Genomic DNA, 21,067 nt, shown 5'->3' with positions numbered 1-21,067 from the left:
GGGAGGTTTGGAAGAAATTGAATCGAAACAAATCCAACCTGTCGGTGCGCTACATTCAAGCCGAGCGACTCGTCATATCTGCAGATGGTCTCGGCATGTTGTTTCTATGGGCCATAGGACACTGTTGCGGGACCGGACCACCAATGTTATAAGTTTAGAGCAAATTTTAGAAGAAAGTGAATTGAAGCAGATGCATGCTTACGATGCTGTAGACTCTAGACAAAGATGTTACAGTGGCAGAAGGTCTTATCGCACTGTCTTACCTGTTACAAGTAACTATTCTCATTATGTATTACGTATAAATTTTAACCACATGAAATAGTGGATTGTATTGTATTGAACAGGTGGATTTATAAATATTATTATAATATTTGTCTTACCTGAGCGGAATTCAAGCAATACAAGTTTAGAGCAGATTTTAGATGAAAATGAATCTGAGGACATTAATCCTGTTTCTGTTTCCTGCTTGGATATGAGTTTGATGCACAGATCAATGTCCCACCGTATAGTTTTTCCCATGCCACGGACGTCTGTTCTTGAAGAAGTCTCATGGTTTCGTTGATGTCTTCGCTAACCCTACACTCTCCGTTCTCAAAGACGTCAGCACTGTGGCATATGACGATTCCGGATCTTCTATTGGTAATGATGAAGTACTGGATGAAGCAGAATCTGTGATCACAGCAAGAGATGTGGTGCTACGACACTGCAGACAGACTGAAACCCTGCCCTTCAGCGAGGTTTTCCCTGACTGGTGGTTGGAGAAGTGCAAGAAGATTGGTGAAGGAGTATACGGAGAGGTATTCTCATTAGAGCGCCCCAACATTGCCCCTTCTGTTCTAAAGATCATCCCAATAGAAGGAGAGCCGGAAGTCATGAGTGAACCACAGAAAACATACGGAGAGATCTTTTCGGAGATTGTCATAGCCATGGAGCTGAGTGAACTGCGCCATAGGACTGATTTTTAAACTACAGGTTTCTCGGAGTTGATCCGCTGTTGGTGTGTCCAGCGGAAGTATTCTTCTAGGCTTCTTTATCTGTGGTTCGAGTTTGACAAAGAGAAAGGTTCAGAGAATGATGCCCCTGATGTGTTTTCTGATTAACAGCTGTTTACTGTTCTGGAGCTAGCCAATGCTGGGATTGACCTGGAACGTTACGCCCTGAACTCCACGGAGCAGGCCTTGGAGGTGTTTGTGCAGGTTGCCAATTCCCTAGCTGTGGCAGAGGAAGCACTTGAGTTTGAGCACCAAGATATTCACTGGGGAAATATTCTCCTCAAACGAACTGCTGAGAAGACCAGCTGGTCTGTCTTGGATGGGGAAGAGTGTTATGTTCCTACCAAGGGACTACAGGTGACCATAATAGATTTCACTCTCTCTTGGATGACTTATGACTGCTGCTGCATCTAAAATAATCTGGCGCAGGGCCCCTCACTCTTCACCTCTCAAGGAGACTTCCAGTTTGAGGTTTATAGACTGATGAAAACAACTGGCCAAAACGACTGGCAGTTATTCAGGCCATTTCAAATGTCCTGTGGTCACGCTACATCGTGGACAAGATGGAAACAGCTGCCCGCTACCGCAGGAAGAACACCAAGATCCACAAATCATCCCCCAGTGAATTGAGACATCTTAAAGAAGGGATTCTTGACTCAGCTTTTTCAATAGCAGTGATGAAATCGAACTTAGTGTCTGTTTTTTAAGACCGGTAGACAGAGTTCGTGTGGATGACATTACAGCAGTGAAATGGAAATGGCGTATGTCCGAGGACAAGTTCGGCTCGCCAGATGCAGGTCTTTCGATTTGACGCCCGTGGACGACCTGCATGTCGTGATGATGAAGATGATACATACACCAGTCCCCATGTCGGCGAAATTAACTAATTTTAGTTAAAATTCCCGACCCTGCCGGGAATCGAACCTGGGACTCCTGTGACCAAAGGCCAGCACGCTAACCATTTAGTTATGGAGCTGGACATTACAGCAGCTATTGGCATATGCCTAGCACTGCCAGTGGTGAAGACATGTTAAAAATTGCATGTTTTAAAATCAGATGTGCAGTATTGCAGTCTATGCGATGACGTCAAATTCACTACTATGTTGCAAGTGCTCGTATTGTCAATATTCTTGGCACAACTAGTAGATGCCATGTTGCTGCAGTGTATAGGTCAGAGATAAAATATAGGTACTTACTTGACATATGCCTTTTCAATCAAGGAAACCCAGAACACATTAGGCCAAACAGAGCGAGCTGTGAGAAGTCGAGTGTCCAGCACTGGAAGTTTATCATCAATGACAACATCTGTCCACTTGCCAAATCTCCGAAACCTGAAGTAGAATATACCTGCATAATTCTGATTTTAATTTTTTTTACACTAAGATCTTTCGGCACCTCGGCATCTCTGAAAACCGTCAAAAAAGTAGTTAGTGAGACATAAAACTACTAACATTGTTGTAGATGGAAATAATGGTAATACTTTATAAGTAGTACATGTTTTGACCAACGTTGGATTATCCTCAGCTACTGAATACTCAGTCAAGTGGACGTTAGACTGAGTGCTAGCAGCAAGCGTTCCCATCGACTCATTCACAGTAACAGTTTTCCCAGCTATCGGCATATGCCTAGCTCTGCCAGTGGTGAAGAAATGTTAAAAATTGCATGTTTTAAAATCAGATGTACAGTTTTGCAGTCTATGCGATGATGTCAAATTCACTACTATGTTGCAACTGCTCGTATTGTCAATATTCTTGGCACAACTAGTAGATGCCATGTTGCTGCAGTGTATAGGTCAGAGATAAAATATAGGTACTTACTTGACATATGCCTTTTCAAGCAAGGAAATCCAGAACTCACTAGACCAAACAGAGTGAGCTGTGAGAAGTCGAGTGTCCAGCACTGGAAGTTTATCATCAATGACAACATCTATCCACTTGCCAAATCTCCAAAACCTGAAGTGGAAGATACCTGCATAATTATCATCTCCTTCAGGATCCCATTCTTGTTTTGCGCGCCCAGGAACTACCTGTCGACATGATCAAAACAAATTCAAATTGTCAATACGCTGTGATATTTCTTCAGGCAACAAAAATGAGTTCCTCCGTTCTTGTCTATGAAAAGAACAAAAATGGATAAAATAAGGAAAGTGGATATCTGACAGCAGCTTGGATTTGAAAGAAGCCAGTTGGAGACCCTAGAACTTATGAAATGACAATGGTATGGTCACATGAAAAGAATGGCTCCCCTCAGGACTCCTCGAGCATACTTTAACCACAGTCTTCCTGGGAAGAGACCAAGAGGAAGACCTTGTGATGTTTGGGAGAAGCAGATTTTCAAGGACCTTAAAATTAGAGATGTAAACTGGCATCGCATATATCAACAACATTGATGGATGGACAGGACAAACTGGAGGAGGCTCGTACACAATCACACCTGGCTTGATGGAGCAAAGAAATGATGATCATTGAAGAGACCATACCTCCAACCATCTGAAGTCTCTCTCTCTCTCTCTCTCCCTCTCCATAGCTTTGGTTAGTAACAGACAAGATGTTTGAATTGCAGACCTTGAATTCTGAATGAAGTCCAATTTAATGACCAAGTGACTATGTGGTTTGGGTCACGTAGCTGTCAGCCTGCACTCAGGAGATGGTGGGTTTGAACCCTGCTGTCAGGAGCCCTGCCGTGATTTCCTATTTTTATTTACAATTTGCTTTACATTGCACAGATGACGACTGTGGGATAGGAAATTACTGGGAGTGGGAAGGAAAGCAACTGTGACCTTAATTAAGGTACAGGTGCAAAAATGGGAAACCATGGAAAACCATATTCAGGGCTACTGACAGTGGAGTTCAAACCAACTATCTCCCAAATGCAAGCTGATACCTATGTGACCCAAGCAGCATAGCCACATGCTTGGTGTTTCCCATGTTTTCACCAGGCAAATGCCGATGCTGTATGTTAATTAAGGCCACAGTTGCCTCCTTCCTGCTCCTAGCCCTTTCCTTTCCCATCACCGCCATCCTATCTGTAACACCAATAGAGTTGGTCCGTTATTGGACATTATAAATTTTCCAGCTAAAGCATTCCTGGTTGCCAGCGTTTCACCCCAGTGTGCTAAGTTGGGCTCAATAGTTGGTAAATAGCACACCTACCAAGACGCATGGCTAGTGCATACAGTGGAGGCCACTGTGTAGGCTACTTGGAGCCACCGGCAGTGCCAATGCACTATGAGAGACTGTCTCTTTTCAAAAATTGATGCCTGCCTGACCATCAGATGATATAGATGTTGATTCCCATAGGGAACGTCCAATAACGGACCAACTATATTTCAGGTTCCCTATGGGAATCAACATCTATATCATCGTATCTGTCGGCGTGACGTAAAGCAAATAGTACATACATACATTATCATTATAGACTGTTATGCCTTTCAGAGTTCAGTCTGCAAGCCGCTGTGAATTTACTAAACATCGCCAGAATCCTGAATTTGCAACTAGTGTTGTGGCTTCATTTGGTTCTATACCTCTTATCTTTAAATCATTAGAAACTGAGTCTAACCATCGTCATCTTGGTCTCCCTCTACTTCTCTTACCCTCCTCTATCCTCCTCCATTCGCCTGACATGACCCCACCATCAAAGCCGGTTTATGCGTACAGCTTCATCCATTGAGTTCATTCCTAAATTACCCTTTATCTCCTCATTCCGAGTACCCTCCTGCCATTGTTCCCACCTGTTTGTGCCAGCAATAATTCTTGCTACTTTCATGTCTGTTACTTCTAACTTAAGAATAAGATATCCTGGGTCCACCCAGCTTGCGCTCCTGTAAAGCAAAGTAGGTCTGAAAACAGACTGATGCAAAGGTAGTTTCGTCTGGGAGGTGACTTCCTTCTTACAGAATACTGTTGATCGCAACTGCGAGCTTACTGCATTAGCTTTACAACACCTTGATTCAATCTCACTTACTATATTACCATCCTGGCAGAACACGCAACCTAAATACTTGAAATTATCGACCTGTTCTAGCTTTGTATCACCAATCTGACATTCAATTCTGTTGAATTTCTTACCTACTGGCAAACAGTAAAAAAAAAAAAAAAAAAAAAAAAAAGTCCAATTGTATTACCATCTAGCTGTTGTACCCATTGTTGACGGTAAAACTGCAGCAGTACTGTCATCCAACAGAAATAACTGGCAGCAAGAGAGACAGAGCATACTCTACTACAGTAAAAACAGTCAGTGTAATGTTATCATTAATTAGTTTTAGAAGTTCCAGAACATGTGCTATAACAAGTAAAAGCATAAATTCATGGAGAACTATTAGAGTTGGAAAGAAAATGCACATCAGCTTTCTTTGCAGAAACATGAATTTTAAGCATGGCCATGCATGCTGGGCTTAATTTTGTGATCATCATTAGTTGTTCTGCTCCTACTGAATGTTGCAAGCAGATTTTTAAACATTTTAGTATTACATCCCTGACGAGAAGTCTCCACCTAGAGTGATCTTCAGCTCTTCTTAAGATAATCTAAAGACCCAAGTCAGTGATCTTTGCTTGATCTAATTATCCACTTGCTGTTCTCCCTTGTGGTCTACTGTGATAAAACTGACTATCCGCCCATTATTTTGGGTTTTAGCATATAAATCATGTGCAAGTTCAGTAATTATCGGTCCATCCATTTTGGAAAGGTTAATTAGTTGTTTTAGAGAATGACACTAGGGGACCAAGAAAACTGGATAAAGACTTTCCACAAAGATAAGATCTTGCTTTCCTTCTGTTCAACTTGCACATACCAGATTTGCAGAAACAGAAGTGTGGAAGTTTATGAATGCCAATGAGCTTGCTTTGGCTATCAGGCAAAAATCAAAAGAACAAACTGAAGTGAAACTAACAGTTCTCTCTTCAGATAGGTTTTATGGCGATGATGGGGTAGGAAAGCACTAGGAGTGGAAAGGAAGCGGCCATGGTCTTAATTAAGGTACAGCCCCAGCATTTTCCTGGTGTGAAAATGGAAAACCATGGCGAACCATCTTCAAGGTTGCCGAAAGTGGTGTTCGAACCCACCATCTCCCAAATGCAAATTCACAACTGTGCACCTCTAAACACATGGCCAACTCGCTCAGTGTTCACCCTTCTTGGTAATTACTGCTGCAAGTGGAGAATGAAACCTAACTGCTCCAAAACAGAGGCCATTTACTACTTTCATCTGAGCAATTTGCTTGAGTGTACATTTTAATGACACCCCACTTCAAAACAATCTGACACCAAAGATGTACCTGGGAATAAGAGAGAATTTTGTCCATAAACAGCATTTAAAGTATCTAGCTAACAAGCTTAAAACCAGGAAAAGTAGTATTCACAAACTGTGCAGTACTAGGTGAGGAGGCTCGGCTCTGCTTAGTGTACTCAGCAGTTGAATATGGATAAACAGCACATATATAGGAAAATTGAAATTAAATGGCATATGGCTTATAGTGTCGGGAGTGTCCGAGGACAAGTTCAGCTCACCAGATGCAGGTCTTTTGATTTTATGCCCGCAGGTGACCCACGAGTCGTGATGAGGATGAAATGATGATGAAGACAACACATACACCCAGCCCCCGTGCCAGCGAAATTAACCAATTATGGTTGAAATTTCCGACCCTGCCGGGAATCGAACCCGGGAATCCTGTGACCAAAGGTCAGCACGCTAACCATTTAGCCGGACATAGGAAAAGTGATACCCAGCTTAACAACACAATGAGACTGATCTCTGACTCCATTATACTCCGCACGGCTTTACTTCTAAATTGAAGTTTCACAAAACAAATGAGCATCGCCTTACCCCTGTTGCCAGCGGCCAACCGTTACGAGAACAGCTGATGCAATACAACCGCGATAAACAGCCCTCGCAAAATGTAATACCATACTGAGAAAAGAGAATGATTCGGGATTAGAAACAAATTCACAAAAACTACACGTACTAACAACATCCAACACTTAAAAAAAATACATTATTAATAATAAAAGAGGAAATAACACATCACTCACCACCAATGGCTGGCACAGGAAGGAGGTTATGGCCTACAAAGGGACCACTCCACTAATCTCAGAGTCACTTTCTTGCCACTTGTCTTTCCCGAAATACACTGAGACATTCTAAATATGCACAAACGAAGTACACTAACCAATACATGGACGTAAATAAAGCTACAGCTATTTTTATACACTGAACTACTAAACCTAACTACAAACTTATGCTATGCTAAACTGTAAACTACGCTATACTATGAAAAACACTCATTACTGAAGAAAAATGCTGAAGATTGCGAACCATACCGAATACCATACACGCTGAGCAAGACAGGTTAACCACGTAAATATTAGAGTTGCCAACTAGGTTTCAAGATCGCACTCTGCCGATATGTCAATATGAATGGCAGCTTAGGATTGGTTGTATGCCTATGTTTCAGCAGATAACCACCAGACAGAGCCAAAATCAGCCAAAATGTCAATTTAGAAATAAAGCAGTGCGGAGCATAGATCCACGGCTCCCTAGCCTCAGACATACAGTCTCTCCTAATCTTTGCGAACATGATGCTCTAGTTTGCAAATATACAAGAATAAATCTTCCAGTTCAAATACGAGTCTATCCTAATTTTTCAATCATTATTTTTTTTATCATATGGCTGCTATGCTAAAATTTATAATCGAGTTACTCTATCCACTGAAGTAAGGATGTGGTAGCCATCAAAACATCATTCATACCTCCATGGTATGAACATTGAAGGCATTCATTCACAATGTGTTGGATAATCTTCTTCCACTACACATTGACATCCCTGCAGCCACAGGAAACGAAGTTCAAATCAAGAAAACATCCTATCGCAACAGCCCAACAATTGGACAAAGAGAGCTTCTACGTTACAACAAAATGGACAAAAGAATGTGTACCATTACACTATTCCAAAAGTGAAATTCACCAGAACGAATAACTCAAAAAATAATATAGAAATCTAGAATAACACAATGTCAAAATTTACATAATTACGAGGGCGGTGAGAAAGACAAAAACTGGCTAATTAGATTGTTATGAAACTCATCATAAAAAGATCCTTTACAAAATAAATTTGCTATCTTCGAGAAAAGGCGTATCGCAATTGAGTTGGAAGCACATTAATAGAAGAAACTACAAGAAAAAAAGAGATTTTAACGAAATAATATTATCTACAAGAAGACGTCAAAGGAACGTATAACAATATCAGCGAATACTGATAAGACGCGTAAAGGTCAAGAAAAGCAGCCAACGAGATTTGAAAGACTGCCAAGCTACTACACCAAGAAAGAAATACCTACCAAAGAAGCAATAATCCAGAATTACATTACATTACAACAAGAGAACTGATTACACAAATCACACACAGAACACACATTGAATTTAAATCAGACATGTTGGTAATCTGAAATAGAAATTAGTAGATAACTAGAGAAGCCTTAAAGGAATAATCATTACTACAATAGAAGGTCTAGAATATAACATTAAGCATCAGCTGATATCACATGTCTTTATTCATTTTTATATTTGCTCAAGATAAGACGAAGTGTCTTTAAGAAGATGTGTGGAGGACTGTCCGGAGTGACCTAAGCTAGATCGAGACGAGCCAAGACCGCAGCCGACAACTGCAGCACCAGCCATGGAGGTGATGATCGCCACCATCGATGCAGGATGAAAGAGAGATAAATCGTCCCAGAAGCACAGAAAAAAGAGAAGTTTCTTTTATAAAACATGTAGATTAGTAGATCTTATTAGAGTAGTTCATTTCTTATCAGAGAAACGTTAATTGTGTCAGTTAAATGTTTCATACAAGCTTTAATATGTTTGATTCTCGTGAGCGATTGATCAACAAGTGGAAATAAAGAGAGTAGGTAGTATTTTACAGCAATATAACCAAACCACAATAAGACTTTAGAGTAAACAGGAGCAGTTATGATGCTAGAGTTTCCAAGTGCTAGGCTAAAAATGAAGGTAGTTGAGATAGGTCATTAATCATGAAGGGAGTACATGAATACGATAAGATGCAAGGTCACAAGTAATGAAAAGATATCAGACAGAAGAGATATTTGTACAAACTGAGAAGACAATGACCGCAATGAAGAGAATGCAGAGGAAGAAAGTCATACATGCGTCAAGAAAGGGTAAATATGAAGAGAACAGAGAATATAAGGAGGGAAATGGATATTGAGGAGATTATAATATTGTAATAAGTAAGAAATGGAAAATTAAATGGATAGGCATACTACAATGAAATAAAAGAAGAAAGTGAATGACTGAAGAAAAATATTGAATTGATTGATGCAAGCAGGGGTCAAGATAAGACAATTAAGTGTCTTGAAGATGTGTGGAGGACTGTCCGGAGTGATCTAAGCTACATCAACTTAGGTAATGAAGCTTACATTCCCAGACTCAGATTGTAAATTTCAATTTCAGGCACAAATGTTATCATCATCATCATCATCATCTTCTAAAGGCTAAGCCTTGTCGATTCTTACTTCACGGATATTACAAAGGAACTCCCCATTCCGCTGATGAAGTTGATGAAGGAAGAATATGAACAATGATCAGCAAGATGAACTTTACAGACATTACCAAGTCAAATATTTTGAACCTTAATGTAATAATTTCACTTTTCCTCCAAGATTTTCTCCCTATGTTAATAAATACTAGTGGTTAAGATTAACTTGAGTCTCATTTATGACTTGATATAATAATAAGATGCGTTAGAGTTAAGATAATGAATTAAGAGGTAATCAACATTAATATGTCGGATGGCGACGTCCATGAGGTTGACCGGCAAGTAATATTACATTGCAGGTTATAAATTTCATTTTTTTGTCCGTATTGAAGATCTGCTTGTGATACAAATTCTTATAATTTTGTTAAATACCACCTATTCAATACAATAATAACATAACAAAAACTTGCATATTTATTCAGTAGTTAATATGGTACACGTTTTGCTTCTTTTTCATGAGCATCATCAACCAATTATCATTTACTTACGGTTATATAAGATCGTGAATCTATTCTATTGGATTAAATTATGCTTGTAAACCTGATTGACAAATCTTATATTTTACAAGTCATATAACAATAAAATTATGTCTTTAAGTTAAAACATATTTGTCTAAAATCTATCTAAGTAACATTTTATTGACGAAACTCATCTGGTGAACATCCTTTAAAATTATTTTAAAAACCTTTTGAGATCTGGCTAATTATATTTATTCAATGTTGCTTGACTTGTCTGATTGTCGTTGAAACTTTGTTAACTATATTAACAGTTTTCTACAGTTGATAATTGCCTATGTTATGAACATTTAAATTTGTTCTCGATGTTGCTGGAGTAACATTTGTACAAAATGTATTGGCATTAATCTTATGTTGCCAGTACGAGAGTATTGTTTATGAACAAACTTGTTGGTGAATAAAAACTTTCAAATGTGAGGTAGAATTTGAATGGTTCTCGTATGTTCCAAATTGTAAATTTGTCAACCTCCCCTTGGGGTTACAAGTTACAGAAATAATAAAGAGAAAATATTTGCTACCGTTGTGCATTTACCAAATATGTACACTACACGAGGCATATCAACATGTACAAAATTAAATTATAAACACTTTAACCACAGAAACTAAAATGAACACGATAACCAACATGACAGCTACGAAAGGATAACAGGGAAGCGGCTGGGAACCATATCCAGGGAGTGGAAGGTATTGGTAATACTGAAGAAGCGAAGTCAATGTAATCCTAAACTTTACTTAACAATTTCGATGCAAATTCAAATATAAAACAATAACAAATACACCATTAAAATTTGACGACATTACAGCTGTTATTACAGTATAAAATGAGTTTAGATATAAGTTATGTAAATTTTCACCGAAACACTGCACATGATGTTCCACTGTTTGTGGCGATACTTTTAAAAAGCGTACAAAATTTAATTTACCAGAACAACAAAACGGGAACTGTCTCTTTGCAAAGATGAGGCGACTTACCGAAATGGCTATGTCATATTAATTAAATTCGGTAGCTAAAGGAAACACGGGTACGCTCCGGCAAAGAAAATTAAACAAAACACTACATTTGAAACTGAATACCAGAAAAGTGAAAAATAATAAAGTGCTTACCGGATGGCGGGGCCAAGAAGACCCATACCTTAGGAGGTGACCGTTCCCTTCACTGGTTAAACAGAAAAGACGCCTTCGCAGAGCCAGGCTCTAGCGACAACGCTTCTCTCCGGAAATTAGGAAATCTCACAAAAGGCCAATGAGCGTCCGATCTTTTCCTTCACCTACCAATCACATTCACTTTTATTTTCTCCAATTGGAGCACAGAAATTAGTGCTGACCAAGAACATTTGGGAATCCTCGAGAAATTAAGAAATTGATGCAACTTTACGAAACCGGAAATCTCCCACGCCGATGTGGCGCGTGTGGTACAGTATGCACCAGAATTACCATGACGAATGAATAATTTTAAAATCATATTAACATCAAACAAATTAAACAATTCTAAAATTCACATACCGAGAAGAGACAAAAGGGAAAACAAATGAACAAATACATTACATATATACAATTTCATCGCCATTTTCCGAGTCCAAATAATAGAATCCCAATAATCACAACATACTCCCCCCCCTTTAATTTGGAGCACAGCTCCAAAAATAAAAATTTTATTCACAATTTTAGCAGTCCAGTTTCTGCATATTTTTAAATATAATTAATTTACCTTTTAAAAAAAGTCACTGGAAAACAAAGGAAAAAACGTCACTGAAAAATAAAGGACATAATGTTCACTGAAAGAGCAAGCACATAAAATATACACTAAAGAGATACAAATTTTCTTCTCACTGTTCCTTTCATGTTCTTAAAGCACCACACTGAAATTATTTTCTTTCAAAAAATTTAAACGTTCCCTGAAAAACAAAACATAAAACTTTGGACACCAAACAAAAATGACATCTTTTAGAATGAGTTCGTGAGTCTCTTTTTTTAAATTTATTTATTTACACTATGGCACCACGAGTTCTTGCTGTCCATGTGACTGATGACGCGGCCGCGGTCTTCAGCCTCCACACTACAGTTCAAACTGGGCGAGTACGCACAGTCTAGCACGACTGGCGTCATTAGAATTTTCATTTACAGCGCTGTTAGTTGACATGTCGAAGGATAGATGAGATCAGAGTATGTCTGGTAAACATTTGATCAGGATCTTAGTATGGCATGATGGTCACCATCATGCAGACGGTCCCCCTTTTTGACTAGGGACTTCAGGTTGTCAGGCAGGAACAGTAGTTGTCACCTGGACATCTGGTCACTGGGTTGCAGAGCAGAATGGCAGAGCCCAAGACATATCACACCTCTCCACTGGGCACGATAGCAGAAATGGGGATAGTATCCCCCTCCGGCTACTGCAACAGAAATTTACCCGCAGCAGACAGGGAATTTACAAGCTAAAGCCACCCTGGTGGACAAGAGCTTGGAGGCACCCAACTGGTGTCTCCTCGACCTTCATTTGGGAGGTTCCCCCCACCGGTTTGGGACTAGCTTAGCCCCCCCCCATTCAGGCAAGCACAATGAATACCTCAAGATAAAATTTAGGAAAAGTTTGAAAGAATCTCAGAAAACTCTACCGGAGTTTACCCCGATTTCAAAATTTGGACAACAATCCCTAGTTATGAAGGTCTTAATTCTACCCCAAAATACACACTAAATTATATCTAACATGATTATAAATAACCCTTCCCATTACAACTAAAGTGACTTAATTAAATTATTAACTACAGAACCCGAAAAAATGGTGTGCACCAATTAATTAAAATTTGCTTACAACTAATTCCTTATAACTACCCCAAAATAAAAATAGTTTCTAAAGTATTATCTCATAACTAGGGAATCTTTATCTGAGACAAATGCACACGACTGATCCTCTCTCTTTCAGGATCACTGACTAACAATGACACAGGGGTTAAAAATTTCAAAATTGTGCAGAGACCTCTAAGGGGATAACTTGCTAATTGCATGGTCCGCAGCACTACTAATGGGATGAGTCTTCACATAGACCTGGTCACCCACAGACAGATTGTGCGGTCTTCGCCCGTGATTATAGTTACGTTGAACTTTAGCGTAATAAACCTTCAAATTTTTACGCGCACGATGCCAAGCAGCACGGATCGTTTCTGGATTAGCGACATCAGGTAGAAGATCGTTAATGGACCATAGATTAGAAAGAGGAGTATTTGGGGTGAACGCTAGCATTAATGAAGCAGGAGTTTGCTTATGACTTTCATGAACAGCGGTATTGAAAGCAAATGATAGCCAATTAAGTGAAGAATCCCACTTGGAATGGTCAGAAGAATGGTATGCAATAAGAGCAGATCTTAGGTTCCGATTAACTCTTTCAGCATAATAAGGCCTGGGATAGTAAGGTGTGGTAGTCACATGAGAAATAGATAGGTCAAAACAGAAGTCACGGAATTGCACAGATGTAAAGCTCTAGCATTATCACTCACCAAAAATTGACAGGGTCCAAATGAAGCAAAGATCTGTTTTAAGCAAGAAATAGTAGTACTAGCATTAGCCATGCGAGTAGGAAACAGTTATGTAAAACGCGCGAACGCATCAACACACACAAGTATGAAACGATGGCCGGTCCATGAACGCGGGAATGGTCCAATGTAGTCGATAAATAGTCTCTCCATTGGGCGAGAAGCTTGCTCAGATGACAACAGACCAAGGCGAGTATTGGGAGCAGGTTTACTAATGTTACAGGTTTTACAAGATTTGACCATGGTGCGGATTTCACCATCCATAGATTTCCAAATGAAATGTTTACGAATTTTCTCCCTGGTTTTAAATACACCAAGGTGTCCGCCAACAGGGGATTCATGAAAATATTTGAAAAGAGCAGGAACTAAATTAGAGGGTACAACAATTTTGGGATCTCTGTGACCACGAGCAGGACAACACAGAACACCATTTTTGAGGACATATGGTTTGACATGTTCACCAGACGTTAAAAATTAAATAATTGAAAAAGAGGTTCAACCTATTCAATACATAAAAGAAAGAAATGTAGTGATTACATTCTTATTTAATAGTAACTATAAATGGGACCGGTTTCGACCCTAATCCAGGTCATCGTCAGCCGTAAAAACATGTAAAACAATGCATATGAAAAAGAAAAAGATTAAGTGAACTCTGGATCGGTATAAGATGAAACATAAATTAACGATGGGCGTAGAAATTGTGAGTTACTTAAAAGAAAACAGTACGTAATATTAAGAATGGTAGTATGGCACACGCAGTGATAGGCGAAGTCTCACAATGTTTATGAATATTGGAGAACGGTCAAATGGGTCAGTTTCCACACTCTGTTAGGCACAAAGTCACAACACTATCACATAATATATATATAATATATATGAAGATATGTCCTTCAATTCAGGATCGTCTTCCTGATGTTTAGAAATATCTTTGAAAAGGACAGGGGAATTGGTCAAAACCACATTAACAAAGGCCGAAACTTGTTCAGGAGGGGGATCAGCAGACTCTAATTGAGGATCAGAACTGCCAGGGTAGAACATCCTACTAAGAGTGTCAGCAATAACATTTTGAGTTCCCCGAATGTGACAAGCTTCAAATTGAAAAGCTGAGATGCGTACTGCCCAACGCACAAGACGACCAGTTCTTCTTGGCTTGGCCAGTACCCAACTCAATGCTTGATTGTCCGTTTCAAGATCAAAAGGTAGATGTTCAAGATACATTCTAAATTTCTCCAAGGAGAAAACAACAGCTAAGGCTTCCAATTCATATATAGAATAGTTGCGTTCAGCAGGATTTAGACTACGGGAAGCATAAGAGATAGGATGACGTCCATCTTCAAATTCCTGAAGGAGAACACCAGATATACCTGTAGATGAGGCATCGGTTTGGAGAATGAAACATTTAGAAAAATCTGGCATTGCCAGCACAGGAGCATTACATAAGGCAGATTTCAGATCATAGAAAGCTTCAAGTTGGGCATCATCCCACTCAAATTTAGCATCTTTCCTCTTCAAGGCATTTAATGGGGCTGCTCTTTCAGCGAAATTAGGGATGAATTTACGGAAGAAATTGACCATGCCAACAAACCTAGCGACAGCTTTGACATCGTTGGGAGTTGGAAAATTTTGGATAGTTGCAGTACGAGATTGGTCAATAGAAACACCTTTCTCGGACACGATATGGCCTAGGAAGGACATCTGAGGCTGTAGTCCTGCTTTACGGAGTCTTTCAAGGACTTCACTGATATGAACAAGGTGTTCTTCAAAGGTTTCGCTAAAAATTACCAAATCGTCGAGATAATTATAAACGAATTGAATTTAATGTCTGACAACACATTATCCAGCAGCCGAGTCAACACAGCGGCTCCCGTGGCTAGCCCAAAAGGCACGCGCTGAAATTCATAGAGGTTCCAGTCAGTGGCAAAAGCCGTGAGATGCTTGGATTCCTCAGCAAGAGGTATCTGATAGTACGCCTGATTCAAAACAAAAGTGGTAAAAATTTTGGCATTAGCAAACCAAGAGAAACAAGAGTGTAAGTCAGGAAGTGGAACATATTGAAGCACAACTCTCTTATTCAACATCCGATAGTCTACTACAGGCCGAAAACCACCCTGTGGTTTAGGGACTAGGAATATGGGAGAAGAGTACGCAGATTTAGAAGGACGAATTACACCATCAGAAAGCATTTGGTCAATGATAGCCTTAAGGGCTTTCATCTTAGGAGGCGACAGCTGGTACGGAGGAGAACGAACAGGTATATTGTCAGTTACTTCAATTTTATATTCCAAAACATTGGTCACACCTAACTTGTCTGTCAACACATCAGGAAATTTATCACAAAGATTCCTAAGCTGACTGGCCTGGTCAGCAGGCAAATGATTAAAGTCAAAAGCTTTTGTTTCACTTGTGTCCTCAGACACAGCACTGACATAAGGAAGGATAGGAGAACAGTTACACAATTTAAAGATCTTCATGGCAAACTTAAACTGGAATTCATTGTATTGAAGATCCAAAACCATACCAGTTTTGGCAATAAAATTTGCACCGAGAATGAAAGAACAAGATAAATCTTTAGCCACTAGCACAGGCATTTTCCATGTGAAATTACGTATTCTAATTTTGAGATTCAGACTTCCAATCAAATTCAAGGAATTAGAATTAGCCGTATGGCAGGTTAAAGACGCAGGTTTTAAAGCAGGGAATTTACAAACAGATTTTACAGAGTTACACAAATTTTCACTCATCAAGGTGAGGCTACTTCCAGAGTCAACTAAAGCACAAACAGGTTCATCGTTCACTTCTAGGCAAATGTAAGGTAATTTACATGGAGGAATAGCAGAAATACCACAAGATTTTGGAAAATTGACACTAGGGTCAGACTGAGGCTTATAATCGACTACAGGCTCGGGTGAATCATCATCTAATTGACAGCGATAACAGACGAAACATGAAGATACACTATGAGTTTTGGCACAAGAATCGGCGGTTAGTCATCTGGAATTGCTATTACCAGAACGCCCAGAACCAGAAGAATTGTGGGGACACTGTCTAGAAAAGTGTCTATTTGACCCACAGTATCTGCAAGAACTAGTGGAGGGAGAAACTCTATTCTCATTCGGATTTGAATTGCCTAAGGACTCAATCTTAGGACAATTTCTTGGGAAATTTTGAAGTTGACCACCCATGACAGGTTTTGATTTGCCTAAGGGCCCAATCTTAGGACAATTCCTTTGGAAGTGATCCGTAGAACCACAACTATAACATGCACATGAATTACGTGGCTTGGAAGAAGTAGAAACGGTACTAGTGACCTGAGAAAACATGCTCACAGGAGGAGCTAACGCAACACGTAACTGGTGGGCATACCTAATGCCTTCAGCAGAAACAGTGATAGCTTCCAACTGAGCGAACGTAGCGGATCATGGTGACAGAGCAAGATACGACTGATATTTGGTGCAAGACCCTCAATAATGCTAGCAACCATTTGAGACTCAGAATAATTTAGCATAAAAATCCTAGCATTGAACTTGATGTCCTGGATGTATTCAGACAATGTCTCATTCAAATGCTGCACACGAAAATAATGCTTTTGCACCAAAGAAGACAAAGCACGGGAAGGAATAAAAAACTCGAGCACATGTGCGTGAAATTGGTCAACTGTCCACTTTTCTGAAATGGCTCTTATGACATGCTCGGTAAGAGCTCCAGATACATGGCAGAGGTGCCAACCTCTGAAGTAGGTTATCAGTAATCTCTCTCTCACGAAATATTTCTGGTCAAATTCAAAGCATACTTCTCCCTTCCCGATAGTGACACTTCCTTTGCGCTTCCTGTCAGCAATCTAATCTAATTTAAAGTATATCATACCACAGAACAACATCTGCACATTACCAGTTAGTTCTGTGATAAAACGTTCTTTGCAAGCTAGCTTGTTTTGCACCCATCAGCTACTTTTCAGTGTACGTTTTCTTGAAGCATCCTCCTACCTCTCGCCCCCTCCTCTTATGACGGCATTTTTTACTTCTGAACCATTAGCGATTTCTATGTAGCTTAATGTAGTGCTGAATTGCCTGATATTTTCCATCAACAATGAAAACACTTCCTAAGAGAGAGTTGCTGTCATGTAACAAATACAAAAATTACATAAGGGTTTACAGCGGAGAAGAGCAATGAATTTCACAATGCTCAGGGGTAGCAAAAGTCTGATGATGATGCTTGAAGTAAAGGGGCCTAATATCCAGTGACTATTGAACTCACAAGGTGTTTGAGCAGTAATGTTCGAAAGGATTGGATAGTTTTCCTTCTTTCCTTTTTCTCGTAGATTTTTTCATGTCATTTTTCCGTAATAATTTTACCTTATGGCCGTAATGCCGTAATCGTGAGGTGATATTCGTAATAATTACGGACAATTTGTAATAGTTGGCACCTCTGACATGGGGATATAACACTTGGAAGAAATTGTCACTACTTAAGGAATACACAATACCCTGATCTTTAAATTCAACCAAAAAACGTAGAAACACCATGACTTCGTCAATCGAATTAGCAGTGAACTTGGCTACACCCTTAAATATAGCAGTTAATGGGGGAGGCAAATTAGAAAAAATTTGAGAAGCGGCAGGTGTAATAGGTACCTGAACAGCACTGGATTTATTAAGAGAAGGCATCACAGTAGTAAAGAAATCTTGATTTGAACGCTCCTGGGATATGGTAGGTGTACTAAAAGTGAGGTTAGGACTGCACCTCGATTGCATCGAAACCAGCACAGGTATTCGCATTTGTGAAACATCTTCACACACTTGTGACACCCCTGAAGCATTTGCTACAGGTGACACTTGGACACGGGGATACCTTGGCACAATAGGAAGAGAAACAACTTGGGTCGCAACCAGAGGTTGAGATAAAGACACAGTAGAATTAACAGTTCCCATAGGATCGGTTGACATAGCAACCTGCGTACAAGAAGCACCACTATAATTATTGATGGGCAGAGAAGCACTAGTAAATACAGCAGGAGAAGCTAGCAGGGGAATATCATTACACGTTACCACTGTACTAATTTGTGAAGCCGTAGATACAGAAATAGTATCACTATCACACGTTTCAGATCGAATAGGCACATTAACTATTGAACTTGAACTAGGTAAAGAATTACCTTCCAGCAATCGAACAATTTTATCAAAAATATCACCAAACTGCAATAACAACGATTCGCACTCGCATCGCTCGTTTTCAGATAAATTATGAGCCAACAGGTCGCGAATCCTGTCCACGTAATGCTGTATTTAGCCTTTCGCACGTGTTAACTGTGCGTCAGACGGTTTAGAAGAACAAAATGACACAATAATAGCTTTATATTCTACGATTTTTTCTCTAACAATCGACAAAGATGCACACACTTCATCTGTTGATAACCCTGGGACGAAAACAGGTTCATTTAACGATTGTTTCAACAAGCTCATGTCATCCCTAACCCTTCCAGTCGAATTCAACTTACGAATGCGAAGTTCATAAGCCAATTCCTCCTTCCTCAAATGGGACGGACCTGGGATAGCACGAGACATGTTGATAAAAAAAGGAACAATATGAGATAATACTTAAATTTTAGGTTATAAACATCGAATTACCGTCAACTTTGCTTCTTCAGCAACCACGCTCTGCTACCATACTGCAACCTCCCCTTGGGGTTTCAAGTTACAGAAATAATAAAGAGAAAATATTTGCTACCGTTGTGCATTTACCAAATATGTACACTACACGAGGCATATCAACATGTACAAAATTAAATTATAAACACTTTAACCACAGAAACTAAAACGAACAGGATAACCAACATGACGGCTACGAAAGGATAACAGGGAAGCGGCTGGGAACCATATCCAGGGAGTGGAAGGTATTGGTAATACTGAAGAAGCGAAGTCAATGTAATCCTAAACTTTACTTAACAATTTCGATGCAAATTCAAATATAAAACAATAACAAATACACCATTAAAATTTGACGACATTGTTACAGCTGTTATTACAGTATAAAATGAGTTTAGATATAAGTTATGTAAATTTTCACCGGAACACTGCACATGATGTTCCACTGTTTGTGGCGATACTTTTAAAAAGCGTACAAAATTTAATTTACCAGAACAACAAAACGGGAACTGTCTCTTTGCAAAGATGAGGCGACTTACCGAAATGGCCAAGTCATATTAATTAAATTCGGTAGCTAAAGGAAACACGGGTACGCTCCGGCAAAGAAAATTAAACAAAACACTACATTTGAAACTGAATACCAGAAAAGTGAAAAATAATAAAGTGCTTACCAGATGGCGGGGCCAAGAAGACCCATACCTTAGGAGGTGACCGTTCCCTTCACTGGTCAAACAGGAAAGACGCCTTCGCAGAGCCAGGCTCTAGCGACAACGCTTCTCTCCGGAAATTAGGAAATCTCACAAAAGGCCAATGAGCGTCCGATCTTTTCCTTCACCTACCAATCACATTCACTTTTATTTTCTCCAATTGGAGCACAGAAATTAGTGCTGACCAAGAACATTTGGGAATCCTCGAGAAATTATGAAATTGATGCAATTTTACGAAACCGGAAATCTCCCACGCCGATGCAGCGCATGTGGTACAGTATGCACCAGAATTATCATGACGAATGAATAATTTTAAAATCATATTAACATCAAACAAATTAAACAATTCCAAAATTCATACCGAGAAGAGACAAAAGGGAAACCAAATGAACAAATACATTACATATATACAATTTCATCGCCATTTTCCAAGTCCAAATAATAGAATCCCAATAATCACAACAGTTAACTATATTAACAGTTTTCTACAGTTGATAATTGCCTATGTTATGAACATTTAAATTTGTTCTCGATGTTGCTGGAGTAACATTTGTACAAAATGTATTGGCAATAATCGTATGTTGCCAATACGAGAGTATTGTTTATGAACAAACTTGTTGGTGAATAAAAACTTTCAAATGTGAGGTAAAATTTGAATGGTTCTAGTATGTTCCAAATTGTAAATTTGTCTGATATCGCCTTTACGGATAGTGAAATGAGCTTACTGAATGAAGGAGCAAAATGTAATTGGCCTAACCATCATCAAATAGAAGATATAATAACCACTATAGCTGAAGTAGAATCTAATATAGGCAAATTGCCTTTAGACTCATAAAATGATACAAGATTCGAGGTTAAAAAGAAACTTCCCACCTTAGTAAAAGAAATAAATAATAACTTAAATCCCGACCTCACTAAACAAATCAAAGAATTAAAGACTAAAATCAACGAAAATGATATAGTAACCAAAGCTGATAAAGGGGAAACTACAGTTATTTTAAATAAGCATGATTACATTAAGAAAACAGAAGAATTTTTTTTGAATGGAGCCTATTCGATAATACAGAAAGATCCTACAGTCAAACTTGAACGGAATCTAAAGAAACTGCTTAAAAATTCGCCTTTCCTCTTTAATG

At 39.2% G+C, this 21,067-nt stretch overlaps 1 protein-coding gene across 4 annotated transcripts in view; it reads right to left on the bottom strand.

The window, feature by feature from the left end:
* Positions 1-21,067, bottom strand: part of LOC136877246 (calpain-5) — a 244,232-nt gene that overhangs the window by 184,917 nt on the left and 38,248 nt on the right. For all 4 annotated transcript variants that reach the window (XM_068228572.1, XM_067151107.2, XM_068228571.1 and 1 more), the window contains exon 5: positions 2,810-3,018. In XM_068228572.1, coding sequence (XP_068084673.1) covers positions 2,810-3,018 — 209 coding nt within the window. The remainder of the gene's footprint in view (positions 1-2,809; positions 3,019-21,067) is intronic.

This window comes from Anabrus simplex, chromosome 7, assembly GCF_040414725.1.
Source record: "Anabrus simplex isolate iqAnaSimp1 chromosome 7, ASM4041472v1, whole genome shotgun sequence".
NCBI classification, from domain to species: Eukaryota; Metazoa; Arthropoda; class Insecta; order Orthoptera; family Tettigoniidae; genus Anabrus; species Anabrus simplex.
The sequence above is the reverse complement of the archived record's forward strand: the minus strand, read 5'-3'. Positions and strand labels throughout refer to the sequence as shown.